The sequence below is a fragment of the Borostomias antarcticus genome, assembly GCF_949987555.1.
Source record: "Borostomias antarcticus genome assembly, chromosome: 2".
Classification (NCBI taxonomy): Eukaryota; Metazoa; Chordata; class Actinopteri; order Stomiiformes; family Stomiidae; genus Borostomias; species Borostomias antarcticus.
In genome coordinates, this window is record NC_140235.1 from 11,061,610 (window position 1) to 11,074,854 (window position 13,245).

The 13,245-nt window shown below is 44.4% G+C and overlaps 1 protein-coding gene across 4 annotated transcripts in view; it reads left to right on the forward strand.

Moving 5' to 3' along the window:
- The first annotated feature begins 356 nt into the window (after positions 1–356).
- The window catches only part of arid4b (AT-rich interaction domain 4B), a 40,500-nt gene continuing 27,611 nt past the window's right edge, over positions 357–13,245 (forward strand). For all 4 annotated transcript variants that reach the window (XM_084461276.1, XM_084461277.1, XM_084461279.1 and 1 more), the window contains exons 1-3: positions 357–514; positions 2,849–2,908; positions 9,399–9,509. In XM_084461276.1, the coding sequence (XP_084317402.1) occupies positions 2,903–2,908; positions 9,399–9,509 (117 nt within the window). In that variant the 5' untranslated portion in view covers positions 357–514; positions 2,849–2,902. The remainder of the gene's footprint in view (positions 515–2,848; positions 2,909–9,398; positions 9,510–13,245) is intronic.

A 13,245-nucleotide genomic window follows, 5' to 3' on the forward strand; every position in this document is an offset into this window, starting at 1 on the left:
CGCTGGTATTAAAAACGAATAGGCCCATTTTTTTATACTCCTATCGCGAGGTGAACCGTGGTAGTTGAAGTTTAGAAGCAGTCTCCGTCCTCCGTGAACGTATGGCGCAAAAACCGTCTATGTGACTACATCTCCCAGCTACCCCTGACTTCAGTGTTTCCATGTCGTCATTTAAATGTAATGATATTTTTTTCTTCAACGCTAGCCAATAATATAGGGTAATGGGCGTTAACTTCGGTGTCTTGTCCAATGGACGGACATGCTGATGTTTGTGGGTGGTTTTGTGTGTCTGTCAGTCAGTTTCAGAAAGGGGGAGAGATCAGAGAAAGAACTGTCTACCAACACGGCTTCGGTAGGCTAGCTAGCAACGACTTTGTCGAATCCACACCAACCGACCGGGGGATAACGGACGACGCTTAAAAAACCTTGACACTTTTATTTACGTAAATGATTATATGGATTAATAACAACATTCGGTCAAAGAAGAAACCTGTTTCTCAACTTGACTGCAAAGGTAAGTCATTGTGTTGCTTTTGTCATGCAGTATGAGAAATGGACAAGAGGACAAGCTTACTACAGCGAATTTCGATGCTGGGAGAAAAAAAGAGAATTGAAATGTCCCCGAACTGGTTTAGATTAACGTTAGCTTGCTATTTTAGCTGGTCGCTGTCAGACTCGAATGAATGGACTAGTACAATATTTAATCAGCTAACGCTAACTTGTAGAATGGCACCTCTTTAATGTACGTGTTCGGAAGCTAGCTAGCTAGTTACTTTTTCCATCTGGAGACGAGTACGTTACATGCAATGGTGATCGACACCAGCCCACCACCACTACCAGCTAGCCTAGCCAGCAGCCGACCCACCGCTGTTGTGGAATTCTCTAGTCGAAAACGACGAACACTTCTTGATGGTGCAAGTAGGTTGGTTAGCTAGCTAATGTAAAGCTGGCTAGCTATAGCTAATGTATAACGTTAAACAGATGGTGAAAATTAAAATGCTGTCTAGTTAGTTGCCTATGGTTGAACCTGCTTCCCCTTACGTAAAGGTTACTTTGCTTTACTGAAGGAAAGTATTTTCACTGTTGTTGTTTGAAAGAATGGCAGCCTGTTTACAAAGCAATGGTTCCCAGTGTCAGCAGCTTGCAGTGATCAAGACGAAGAGTTGTAAGACGAGTCTCTTTGCTCGCCAGCGAGCCTCTTTTGTGCGTTGTAGAACATTAGCTTGCTTTTGCAAATTTGCAGATTTAACCAACAAATAACATTAGATCAGGACATAATTTCACACATCACTGTGTGTAACGTTAGGTATGTGTGTCCGATACCTCATTTCGCGGAGATACTCCCACTAGTGCAGCAGTTGTGGAAATATGAGTGAGCAGAAATGGCTGGCAGTGAAGGCACAGCCCGCTGTTATCGCCAGGGCAGGCAGACAGGCAGGCTATAGTAGTTGACCGCTAAGGTGCAGTCGTCTTCACTCCAGCATGTTGCGGGGAGAGACGAAAGATAAAGACCTGCTACTGCTAAATGTTATTACCATGTCTGCTAACGTTACTCCCATCATGTCTGCATAACATGTTGCGGCTGTCTGAGAACTGGACTAACACGTCGTCTGGGGTGACATTGTAGCCTCTGCGAGCATTCGTCGGAAAATGCGTCTTAAAGTGCAGCGTATTATTGTTATTGTCCAAATCGTGGTTCAGTTTCATGACATAAAACCACTGACTTTGTTGCGAAGTGCTTGTCGCTTTGTCAAAGAGCCCGATCATGTAACGCTAAGTCACTCGCCGACCGTCAGCAAATTTGTACACGAACGGATTAAACATGCATGTGTCGACGGGGAAGCGAAATAAGACTTTCACTCGACGCGGACAGCGGTGCTACTTCAATCAACTTTGCGGTGTTGTGATACCATTCATGTAACGCAAGAACTACTCTAGTCAGCTGTTGGTTAAGTCTTGCTTGGTTTTTGCATGTTATCAACATCGCAGCTCGGTTGTGTCTCCGTGGAGAGCTGTACTGTGGAAAGCCGAGGGGGATCGGACAATGCTAAGTCAAAAGCCACCCAGAACAATGTCACTTGAGAGGGATGGTTATGAGAAGCACAGATGAATGGCGATGTCAGTCGTATGTGATTGTGAATGCTGGCGATCCTGCCGACCAGAACTGTTCTCTCCGACAGGGCAGGCAGGCAGGCAGACTCAGAAATGGCGTCATCCTCTGCTGTAAGCAGCGCAGTACTAAACAGTAGTAGACATCACGCTAACCTGGACAAGAAACCAGGCTACTGTAGTTGGTTGTCGCCGCATGATATTTTCCTCTATGTGGAGGGATTCCCCCTCCGTTCGTTTGGTAACCGTTTTCATACAGCGCTCATGACCATTTGTGATCGGAAGAAGCCTTAATGTGTGATGTCTGTTTCGCCACACTTGTTTTGCTCACTGACTCGCCTGTATTTGCCGTAGACAACACGCACCCAGGGACCCGACTACGCGGGGCTTCACATGCATACAGCTTAAAACGCTCTTCTGGTTGAAATGATCAGCCTGCAAAAGTGCGCATCGACAAAAAGACAGATTTGGTCTATGGAATGCAACGGGTACATCGGGCAGGAGATGCAAACCTGTAGCAGTTGGGGGGGTAAAGTTGATTACGGGAAATCATACCGATGACTTGACCTACGATTTCAGCTCATGCTAAAACTAAACGTATTGATGTTATGAGCTAGCATGTTCAGATTCTTGCATTGACTCATCAGTTTTAGTCTATGCGGTGTAAAAAGCTGCGTGTTGCAACTTTTATTATGCAGTAGAGTACATGTCTAACAAATCTTTTCAACTCTTATTTCAGCCTCAGAGTCGTCACACTGGTCACTCAAGAGGGACAGAGAGGACTTGAACAGAGATGAAGGTAATTCAATAAACCCTGCATAAAATATGCTGTTTTCATCGTGGAAATGTTGGTGTTGGTGTCATTCGCAGTTGCTTTCCAGTTTTTACTCGGTGTAACTTCCAACGCCATTTTGACATGTTAGGTCACTTGCTTTGGTTTGTTGTTCAACTTGACCCGGTCAGACATTTCTTCATCTCAGTGTAGCCTACTTTGCAAAGTTGTTGCCCCTATCGGATTACCGTTTTCTTTGACAGTGGCAGCTCTTGCCCTTGTTTCTATGGTAACCATAGGGAGACTACAGTTGATTACAGACAGCATGTCTCATTGTTTTCCCAGATGTTGCCTTTGGAGAGAACAGGCTTGTTGAATGTGCATGTTCACACCGATGCTCTGTACACTGCACTGTCCATTTGAAATTTCAGACGTCTAGTTCTTATTTTGAATTTGTTTTATGAACTTATGGTTTTGAATTTGTTGGATGAACTTTTGTTTTCCATTTAAACACACCTAGGCTAATCATTGAACGAGTTAGTGAAACATTTTGCATTTGTGATTTCAATGTATTTTCCGCTGTATAAATCTATCCATGGCCTTGCCAAGGCAGCTCCTGCCATGAAAGCACTGGTGATTCTGGCCTGGACAAAGAGGTGATTCACAACAGGATTATTGTACAGCATGCGAGCTTCGGGGAAAAAGCTTAATTCTTTCCTGCATACCTCTTCAGTGTTCCTTTGTTTAACATACAAGCCCATTCATTGTTGCACAATATGGTTGGTCCATCCTCTCATGTCGCTTTTGGAGAATACTATTTTTTAGAATGTATGTGGCAAATATTTTCCTACCATAGCTGGCAGCTTTCAAACTAACTCGTTTGTCCAAATATTGAGTCTTCCCCTTATTTTTTCTCCCCATCAGCTTTAGTTGATGGAGACACTTTCAGTCTGACAAGTTAATTTTTTAGTCAGGCTGTAGCCTATTCATAAAAATAATGTGATATCCTGCTAAGTGCTTACTATGGTGAATGCTATAATAGGAGCAAATGCCGACTTTAGTTATCATTACTGGCATTTTAAAATGAAGGCCTTGAAAATGAAGTGATGTAACCAAATCTATTGAGCAATATAGGCAAGTTCTGTGGGTGTACTGCTGCCACTAAAGGGGCACCAGGTTATACAATTCTCATGTATTGAAACATTTGTATCTGCTTCCATTAAGTTAGTTATATAGTGGATGCTAAAATACTTTGGAGTTCTTCATCAGATTAAGGTACTGTAGTAGGCCTAGCCTAATGTGTGAAGTACATACCTGATTTGTCTTCTCACTCTCTCCTTCTTCCTGCACTGATCCACACTGTGAAACTACCCTCACACTGAAAAGAAGCTTCAGCTACAAAAATGAATAACGGCCATTATTTGTTCTTAGCTACTTAGTTTATTCTTACTTTATTTTAGGTGACAAAAGCAACTGAAAGTTTACAGAAGTGAATGCAAAACTGTGGTGCCTCCCTGCAGATGTCTTTTATACCTGACCAAACACCTACTCAGAAACACAGTGGCCGATTAGGGCCAATGGGCTACACCTGGGTCATGTGGCAAGTTTTTTTACACAGCCAATCAATGGACAGAAAACAATTGGCAAAGCAGCGCTAGTGTTGAAAAGAATTATGAAAGGTGGAATGAACGGGAAAATATTTTAGCATTTAGGACATCTTACAGATGGCACCCTGTAGGTCCATGTCAGCATGTGTAATGAGTCAAAACATGCGTGTAGTGATCTCCTATATTGGCTCAAATGGGTGAACTGTTTTTTCTGCTTCCCTCTGGAAAATGAGGTGATCAGTATGTGTACCCCCTCCCTTTTCTCCCTGTAAAGCACAGTGTGTTGCCTTTGTGTACCGAATGAGCTATATAAATACAGTTTGATTCGATTTGAGTTTAACAAGCACCATTTTCAGAAATGTGCTCATAGTCGTGATCTCTTGTAAAGGATATTGGTAATTAGCACTAGCAGTAAGCTGTTTGAGGGAAAGTGTCTCTTAGTCAGCTCAGCTGACTGTAGCCTGTCACCCCACAGCTAATGGACAGAGCTGTACCCTGGGAGGGAGCCAGGCTAACCCTGCCTGCCTTGGCCCTGCCTACGCCCCAGGCAGGCACACATGGATGTCTTCTTTGCCAACAAGGATCAAGCATTCGCCAGTCTGATGCTAGGTTCTAAGAAGTGTGTTTTTATTAAGTCATGGAATGATAATGTATTCATGTGGATTTTTCCCAGGAACGCCCATCAAGCAGCATGGCTCTTTTTCATGGTTGTGCCTGTGATGCCTGCAGCCAGCTATTGAAAATTTCATGACCTGGAGGCGGTCTTTATTGACCTGAACTGGTGCTGCTGCTCTCCTCCTGCTGATTCCAGTGTATATTTTCTCTTGGTGAAGGCAGTGTGTTTTCAAAGCCAGAGCATTACGTCAGGCCTTTAAGCCACCTCTATCTCTCCAGACTTTTGTTTTCCAATATCTCTTCCTGAAGCAATAATCCAGTAATGTCAGGTATTTTGAGTTGTTTGCTCTTAGTCAAGCAGCTCATGCCATCATTGTTGGTATTTTGCTATCTCCACACTTTGTTCACGCTGTGCCAGCGCTGGAGAAAGGTCTGGCTGCTGGCCTCATTACCATTCGGAGATAGGAGGGAAAAAACGCGGTATTTATTTAAACCAATCATCACAATTGTCTTTGGTGGAGCGGATGCTAGGGTGTCGTTGTTTCGCGTAGTCTGAATTGAATCTGATTGGGCGGACAGTAGATTTTGCCGCCACTGATTGGGCAGTAAACGAATGGCAAGTTATAGGCAAGGCTTATCCCCAAAACCTGCGTCCGTTGGGTCACTCTAGTATTTTGCTGAATAATCTCTTGGAAGATCATCACAGTGCACTACTGCACTTAGAAGGCTGATTGGGATAGTGTGTGTGAGAAGCCCGCTTGTCGTAGACTACACTCAGCACTCTGATGAACACTCATGAGAATACTGTAACCATCTACCTTGTAAATCAAGCATCGATCATGTCAGTGAGAGGTATGGATCGTTCAGTTTAGGTCTAGGTGTGGGTTTCTCTGGCCTAACTCGAAATGCCAACAGCAGCTGTGCCAGCCACAGGCAGCCTGTGGCCTGTGGCAACCAAACTAGTGTGCGGTCGGTGTATTTAATGAAGCATTATTTAATGCCCAGAGAACATCTTCCGTCTCAACAATGGTTCATCTCACAAACCACGTTGGACTTGCTCATATTCACCGCCACCAAACAAAGAATCATTCATCAGAATCAGAGAGAGATATTAATATTGCAAGGCTGCTGTGTCCAAAGGCCAAAATGTTGCTGGGGGGGGGATTGTACTTGCGGCGGCAGTCGTCACCTTAGGTTGAGAGCTGCTCTCGTTCACGATCATTAAGTGTGAAGTGTCCTACATGAGCCAGAGAGTGGATCTTGGTGCCTCCCTGAGCGTGCTCAACTTGATTTGGTGTAGAGCTGCGCGCGATGGACGACACAACAGGGAAGGAGTATCGAGCGCTGCTGTGTGGCTGTGGCCAGAGAAATGAACAGGAGAGGGAGAACACGGTTTAGCTTTAAATGTAATCCACACACCGAGGGAAGCACCATATGGGACAAACCGCCTTTTTATTGAAACGCTACCGATGTGCTGTCGCTGGCCAACCCCACAGAATGGAATTCCTCTCCATTCATATCATGGAGGAAATGTGCGGCTGTTATCTTTGTCGTCATGCAAGGAGGATGACAGAATGTAAATCTGGCCTGATTGGCTGTGCTCTGTGTGTTATCAAACCTGCTGGAGTTTGGGTGCCTCCCCCCCCCCCCAAAGCCTTCCTTCTTAAAAGCCTTGTTCCCTGTCAGGGGCTAAAAAAGCGGAATGGAATGAGTGTGCGTGTGTGTGGAAAGACTGAGTGGCAGTCCGTGAAAAAGGAGAAGTGGTCACTGTTGAGGTCGTCTGTCTGTCGCCCCATGTTTCAGCCAAGCCACATGTGGGTCGATCGATCGACGTGCGTCTTGTGGGCGTGGTATGAGGGGCAGGGGCCAGCTTGTCCTGGGGGGGGGGGGGGTGTACCGTATAGTATCTTCCCTGGGGGGAGGGGGGCTACTGTAGTATCTTCTCTGATGGCGTCCTCCTGACCACCACCTGGTCCATGCTACTCTGGGAGTGTGAATGGCACCAGGGGTTAGTTGTGATCATGTTTGTCTTCCCTGTTGTCAGTGTAAACTCCTCTGTCGAGGACTGTCCCTCTCTCCAGATGTCCCTGGTTAAATATAGAGCTGTAATGTAGGCTATTGTCTACCGATGTTTGTGGAAAGGCCTTAGTGAATTCAGTACTAAGGCTTGTTGTTACTATGGCAGTTGGCTCCAGACTCAGAAATGGAAAGTCTGCTCTGCTTAGAATATTTATTTCACTATCTCTCTCTCTCTCTCTCTCTCTCTCTCTCTCTCTCCCTCTCTCTCTCCCTCTCTGTCTTCTTTTCTCTGGCCTTGGAGGAAGACAATATGATTAACATCCAATGATGACACAAGACACTGACGCCATCTCTACCAGTCAAGTGGACGATTTTGTGTTCGCCTCTCCCAGGGTTGTTTTCTTAATACCCAGAGCAACAGCAGATGGTGTGTGTTTGTCCTGATGAATCATTGAAAAACGGGTGCCATTTTTGCTCGTTTGGCCCCGGCGGACTTGTAGACATGGGATGGGTGGAGGAGCTCAGGGAACACACCTGCACTAGCACGGCCAGGCAGACCGGTATCCTGGGACCAGCTCAGACACCTCCACAAGGACACTGACACTCGCATGAAGGATCAGGCGACATGGACGAAAACAGTCGTTATTCAAATATCACGGTCCCTACATTGTCTGGTCTCGACACTGTAGTTTACGCCATTGGTCCCCAACCACCGGGAAAGTTATAGCCTAAAATAATAATATAAAAAAAGAGAAGGTTTTGTTTTGTTTTTTTGGGGGTGGTGGGGTAATACATTTATTACATTGAATTGCGCTCAGTCTGTTGGTAATTTTTTCACCAGTAACCACTATCTGTGAACCCCACAACAATTTACAGATTTTGAACTTCCGACCCGGAAGTTCCAAATAAAGGAGCACTTCCGAGTTGATCTTGAGCTAGCCACGTTTATATCAGTGTGTTGTTAGGCCTACTTAAACTTATTATTAGGCCTATAATAATAATAATAGGCTAATATGTGTTGACACCAAAATAATATGCATGTAATGTGTTTAAATCAGTGTGCTGTTGTTAGGCCTACTTAAACTTATGAAAAAGCGACTACACTACAACGTTATAGGCTCAGAAAAAAAAAAAACACGTTTTAGGCTAACCCCCGGGCCTCGGAAAATTTGGCTATATGAAACCGGTCCTTAGTGCAAAAAGGTTGGGGACCCCTGGTTTACGGCATGGAGATGCGACATACGGCCAAAACAAAACATTTCTCAGACTTTCGCCCAATGACAACTCTTCACTCTCCATGGAAATATCCAGGAAAACCATGTCGCATTTTACAATTTTATTTTTAGGGGTAGTTCACAGACATGTAAATTCACACAATTAAACAGCGTGCATGCTGGGCAGCTTCCTAAATTGTGTAGTAGTCTATCCAAAAACCATTGCACATTGCTGTCAATTTGAGGATTTATATTATATTTATGTATTATTGTGATAATTTACAAAGTAACAAAATCGCAAATTAGAGGTAACACCTGTGTGAATGTAAAATATCCTTTTTCAACCAGGCCTATAGGAATTGGTGCACGTCTGGTTAATACTGTAGCTTACCTCGCTCGCCCACTCCTCTCACCTTGGCTGAAAGAAAGGACGTGCATAGGTCTTCTAGACCATGGCATTACCCATATGACTGTCAAAGCTCTTCATTAAATAAGTTACTGAAGCCTACCCGTTGCTTTTGTTCATTTTGATTGCTACTGTAGTATATCACAGTACATTGATTGATTGGTGTAACATTCATTTGGCTTTCAGTTTAAGACTTGTATGGCTGCATAGTCTAAGTAGGCTCAAAATGAAAGCAAAATTACTCTTACACCATAAACCCCTTTACCCCTTTAATTGGAACAATTGGAAAATACCCATTTATGTTAAGGGTATATGAGGCCTTTGCAAAATATAGGGTAGGCTACATATTTTGAAGTGATGAATGTGGCTGTGCTTAAATGCCAGTCAGAATCAGTCACATGACAATTCTCAAACTTGCGTGCACGAGCTGAGACTTGGCGTGAGATTTGGTCGCAGTCTCCGCTCACGTCCAAATTGATAAATGCCAAACTTGGCGTGGAAATGACCGTACGCCCAGTATACTGTCGTACGTTCGCTGAGTAAATGAGCGCCATTGTCTGTCTCCTGACTTCCAGTCCTCCGTGTTGCGTTTGTTTATTTTTTTGAAAGAAGTTCTATTTTTTCTCTCTCTAAATCTCTCTCTCTGTTTGTCCCAGACTCTGGAGGAGCCCCCCTACCTGACTGTGGGGACGGACGTGAGTGCCAAGTACAGAGGGGCTTTCTGCGAGGCCAAGATCAAAACCGCTAAGAGACTGGTCAAGGCCAAGGTGAGTCACCTAGTATCCCAGAGACGGTTACACACACATGCTGACAAAACAAGGACCTGGTTTATTGGGAAAATGGGTGATGAACATGATTTATGATCGCTCTGTTAACTGCTTTGTTCTTCGTCTGACAAGGAATATTTACTGTGGATGGAATGTTCTCATTTCCCCAGGTCCCTGGATCCTCGGGGCTTTTCTGTAGGCATCTCTGACCGAGAGAGACAGACAGAGAGAGAGAGAGACACAGAGAGAGAGAGACAGAGACAGAGAGAGAGAGAGAGACAGACAGAGTTTTCTGTGAGGCCAGTGAGAATAAGAGTGTTGTGGGAGGTGTTTGGATGGGCTGTGCAGTGCGCCTGTGGCTCTTTAGAGAGCCAGGGAGAGAGAGAGAGAGAGATCAGTCTGTTATGTAGTTAGGAGCTCTCAAAGCCCCAGGCTCCCCACCTCACGTTCAACCTCACCACTACCGCCACATGCAGGGCAGTACAGTAGCTACGGAGTGTGTGTGACCGACTGTTTGCATGTGTATAGGCGTGTGTGTGTGTCCGTGAATCGCCTTTCTGCTGCGTGCCTCACTGAGGAAGTCACGGCATCATCTCCCTCCTCCCCTAGGGACCAGGGCATCTGGGTAATAGAATAGAGATGGATCTGGCCCTGTCCTTTCTCTGGCATGTGTATGCTCGCGCGTGCGTGCCAGCGTGACACCGTGTGTGTAGAAAAAACGACAATGCATTGGCATTTTCTTACATCTGACGTTCACAGATGTTCATATAGAAAAGCTGACAGGACAACCAAAGCTTAGTTTAGCCTAGATACTGTAGGTCATGTGTAGAACCATTCATCTCGTAAAATTTCCCCATTTGCAGGTCCCCACTCACCCCATGTTTCATCATCTTACTAATTGGTCTAGTGTTGGCTTTATCAGTAGGTATAAATGTTTTGAACCCTATTACAAATGTAGCATAGCATTGCACTTAATTAGTCACAGGGCTATTGTGTTTTGGAATATTCCTATTTAATGAATTCCACTTCAGCTCTTTGGCTCATTAATCTCTTTATCTGGTTGCTTAACAAAGTAGACAGCCCTGTAACGTAGCATATGGCCACACATGTAGGCCAGATTAAAGGAAATCTACACAGTCCCTAGCTGCTGGGAGGATAATAGTTCACAGACAGCTGCGAGAACGCAGGCAGGTACACTTACCAAGGCCACTGGTGGCTGCTCTCCTCGTCTGTCTGAGCAGATGAATTCAGCTGGCTAAACGAGCACCATAAGGTCCTCCTCTGTTCCCACTCCAGGAGAGAGGAGTGTGAATGAAATCAGACAGAATTGTCAGCTTGTCACACTCCGTTGAGAACTTCAGTCTGACGTTGCTTCCACTTTGACCAATTTCCATGGGGAAGGGAGATTCGATTTTAACGTCGTCATTGCTGATGCCTAGCCATGACAACCGTAGACAACATAACGACAACAGGGAGCAAAGTGAAACAGTAATGTAATTATTGTAATTCAACGGTTCAGGGGCTTGGCGTGAGGTCTCACGGGCAAGGTCGCCGACTTTGATTACACCCAGTGACCGTACTTCTATATCTTCCTAAGATACTCAATTATCAGGGCAGGCAGGTCAAGTAATTTTTACACTGTATTTTACTTGATATCTTATCTTGTGTTTTATCTTCCATCTTATTGTCCTGCTTTTCGTTTATTTTATTAATATTATTATGTACATTGTCTGTTGTTAAAGGACAATGCTCGTTTTTGACAACCTGGACCTTATTTACGACATATTATAAGACGTTTGACTCACCGAGATCACTTTGGTGTAGTTCGGAGGCATGTAGAAGAAATTTAAAATCCAGCGCGAGCCAGTATATCCATGTAATGGCGGTGGTCGGGGCACTTAGAATGCAGTTTCTAAAAATCTATTTTCTGCCGCGAAACGGTTGTTTTCATCAATCTGTCTTGATGAATCGCTAGTTGTGCTTACATAGAGCATAGGCCTGTTGTGGTATTTCACATGCCTCTGTAATATGATTTTTAGAAACGTCTTTAGACACGAAATAGCTTCCTCACTTGCTCCAGCACGCATGCGCACAGCGTGCTGGAGCAACGATTGCGCGCTGTGCGCATTAGTGCTGGAGCAAGTGAGGAGCACGCATGCGCACAGCGTGCTGGAGCAACGATTGCGCGCTGTGCGCATTAGTGCTGGAGCAAGTGAGGAAGCTATTTCGTTTCGAAAGACGTTTCGAAAGATCATGGCATGTGAAAACCACAACAGGCCTATGCTCTATATAAGCACAACTAGGGCTGCTCGATTATGGCAAAAATCATAATCACAATTATTTTGATTGATATTGAGATCACGATTATTTAACACGATTATTCATTCTTTCTTTTTTTATCAAGTTTTAACATTTTCTTAACATATCAAATTATACATTGACTTTGATAACAATTAATTTATTAAATGTTGACGTGCTTTTCTTTTTAACAATGTTCTTTGGATTAGATACATTTCTCCCATGGGAGACAGTATAGCTCTGCAGTGTAGGGTGCACTTGATTTGTGCAAAATCGTTTTATGGCGATTATTTTGTTTTAATGATCGTTGACAGCCCAGTTCTTAATCTAGATTAAAATCCGATTAATCGAGCAGCCCTAAGCACAACTAGCAATTCATCAAGACAGATTGATGAAAACAACCGTTTCACGGCAGAAAATAGATTTTTAGAAACTGCATTCTAAGTGCCCCGACCACCGCCATTACATGGATATACTGGCTCGCGCTGGATTTTAAATTTCTTCTACATGCCTCCGAACTACACCAAAGTGATCTCGGGGAGTCAAACGTCTTATAATATGTCGTAAATAAGGTCCAGGTTGTCAAAAACGAGCATTGTCCTTTAAGCACTTAGAGCTGTATTTATTTGTAAGAAAGGTGCTATACAAATAAAGCTTTTTATTATTATTATTATTATTATTATTATTATTATTATTATTATTATTGTAGTAGGCTACTGTAACTAACTACCAACTACTAGCAATCATCCATCCATCTTCATCCGCTTATCCGGGGTCGGGTCGCGGAGGATGCAGCTCCAGCAGGGGGCCCCAGACATCCCTTTCCCTAGCAGCATCAACCAGCTCTGCCTGGGGAATCTTTAGCCGCTCACAGGCCAGTGAGGAGATGTAGTCCCGCCCCCATAGTCCTGGTCTACTAGCAATCATCCTCCATGTAATTTGAGTTCCTAGAAGCTCTCAGTGCGGCACCTCACAAGTCGCATTGTCTGAACGCACAGCTTGTCAACACTCGACAACAGCCATCAGTCCCGCCCCTGGTGGCGCTGACTGGCTAGTCGTTAGAACCCGCGGCGCTCATTGGTCGATTCTTTTTTTACTCTGAGAATCAGTTTCACGTAGCAACACCAGACCCAAGAATCAGTCAACTTTGGAGTGGGTGGATTCGAACGTCTGGACGCAAAGTCAAAGTCAACTTTATTTTATTTATTTAGTATCTCCACCAGAACAACCTCCTGGACCCCCACCAGTCCGGGTTCAAGGTTGGCCACTCGACCAAGACTGCCCTCCTTGCAGTGACGTAGTCATTCCATGCCACGAAAGTGACTCTCAGAAGTCTCTCTTCTGTCCTGATACTCCTAGACCTGTCAGCATTATTTGATATGGTAGACTACCAGATCCTCCTCTCCACCCTCAAGGAGAAAGGCGTAACTGGTTCTGC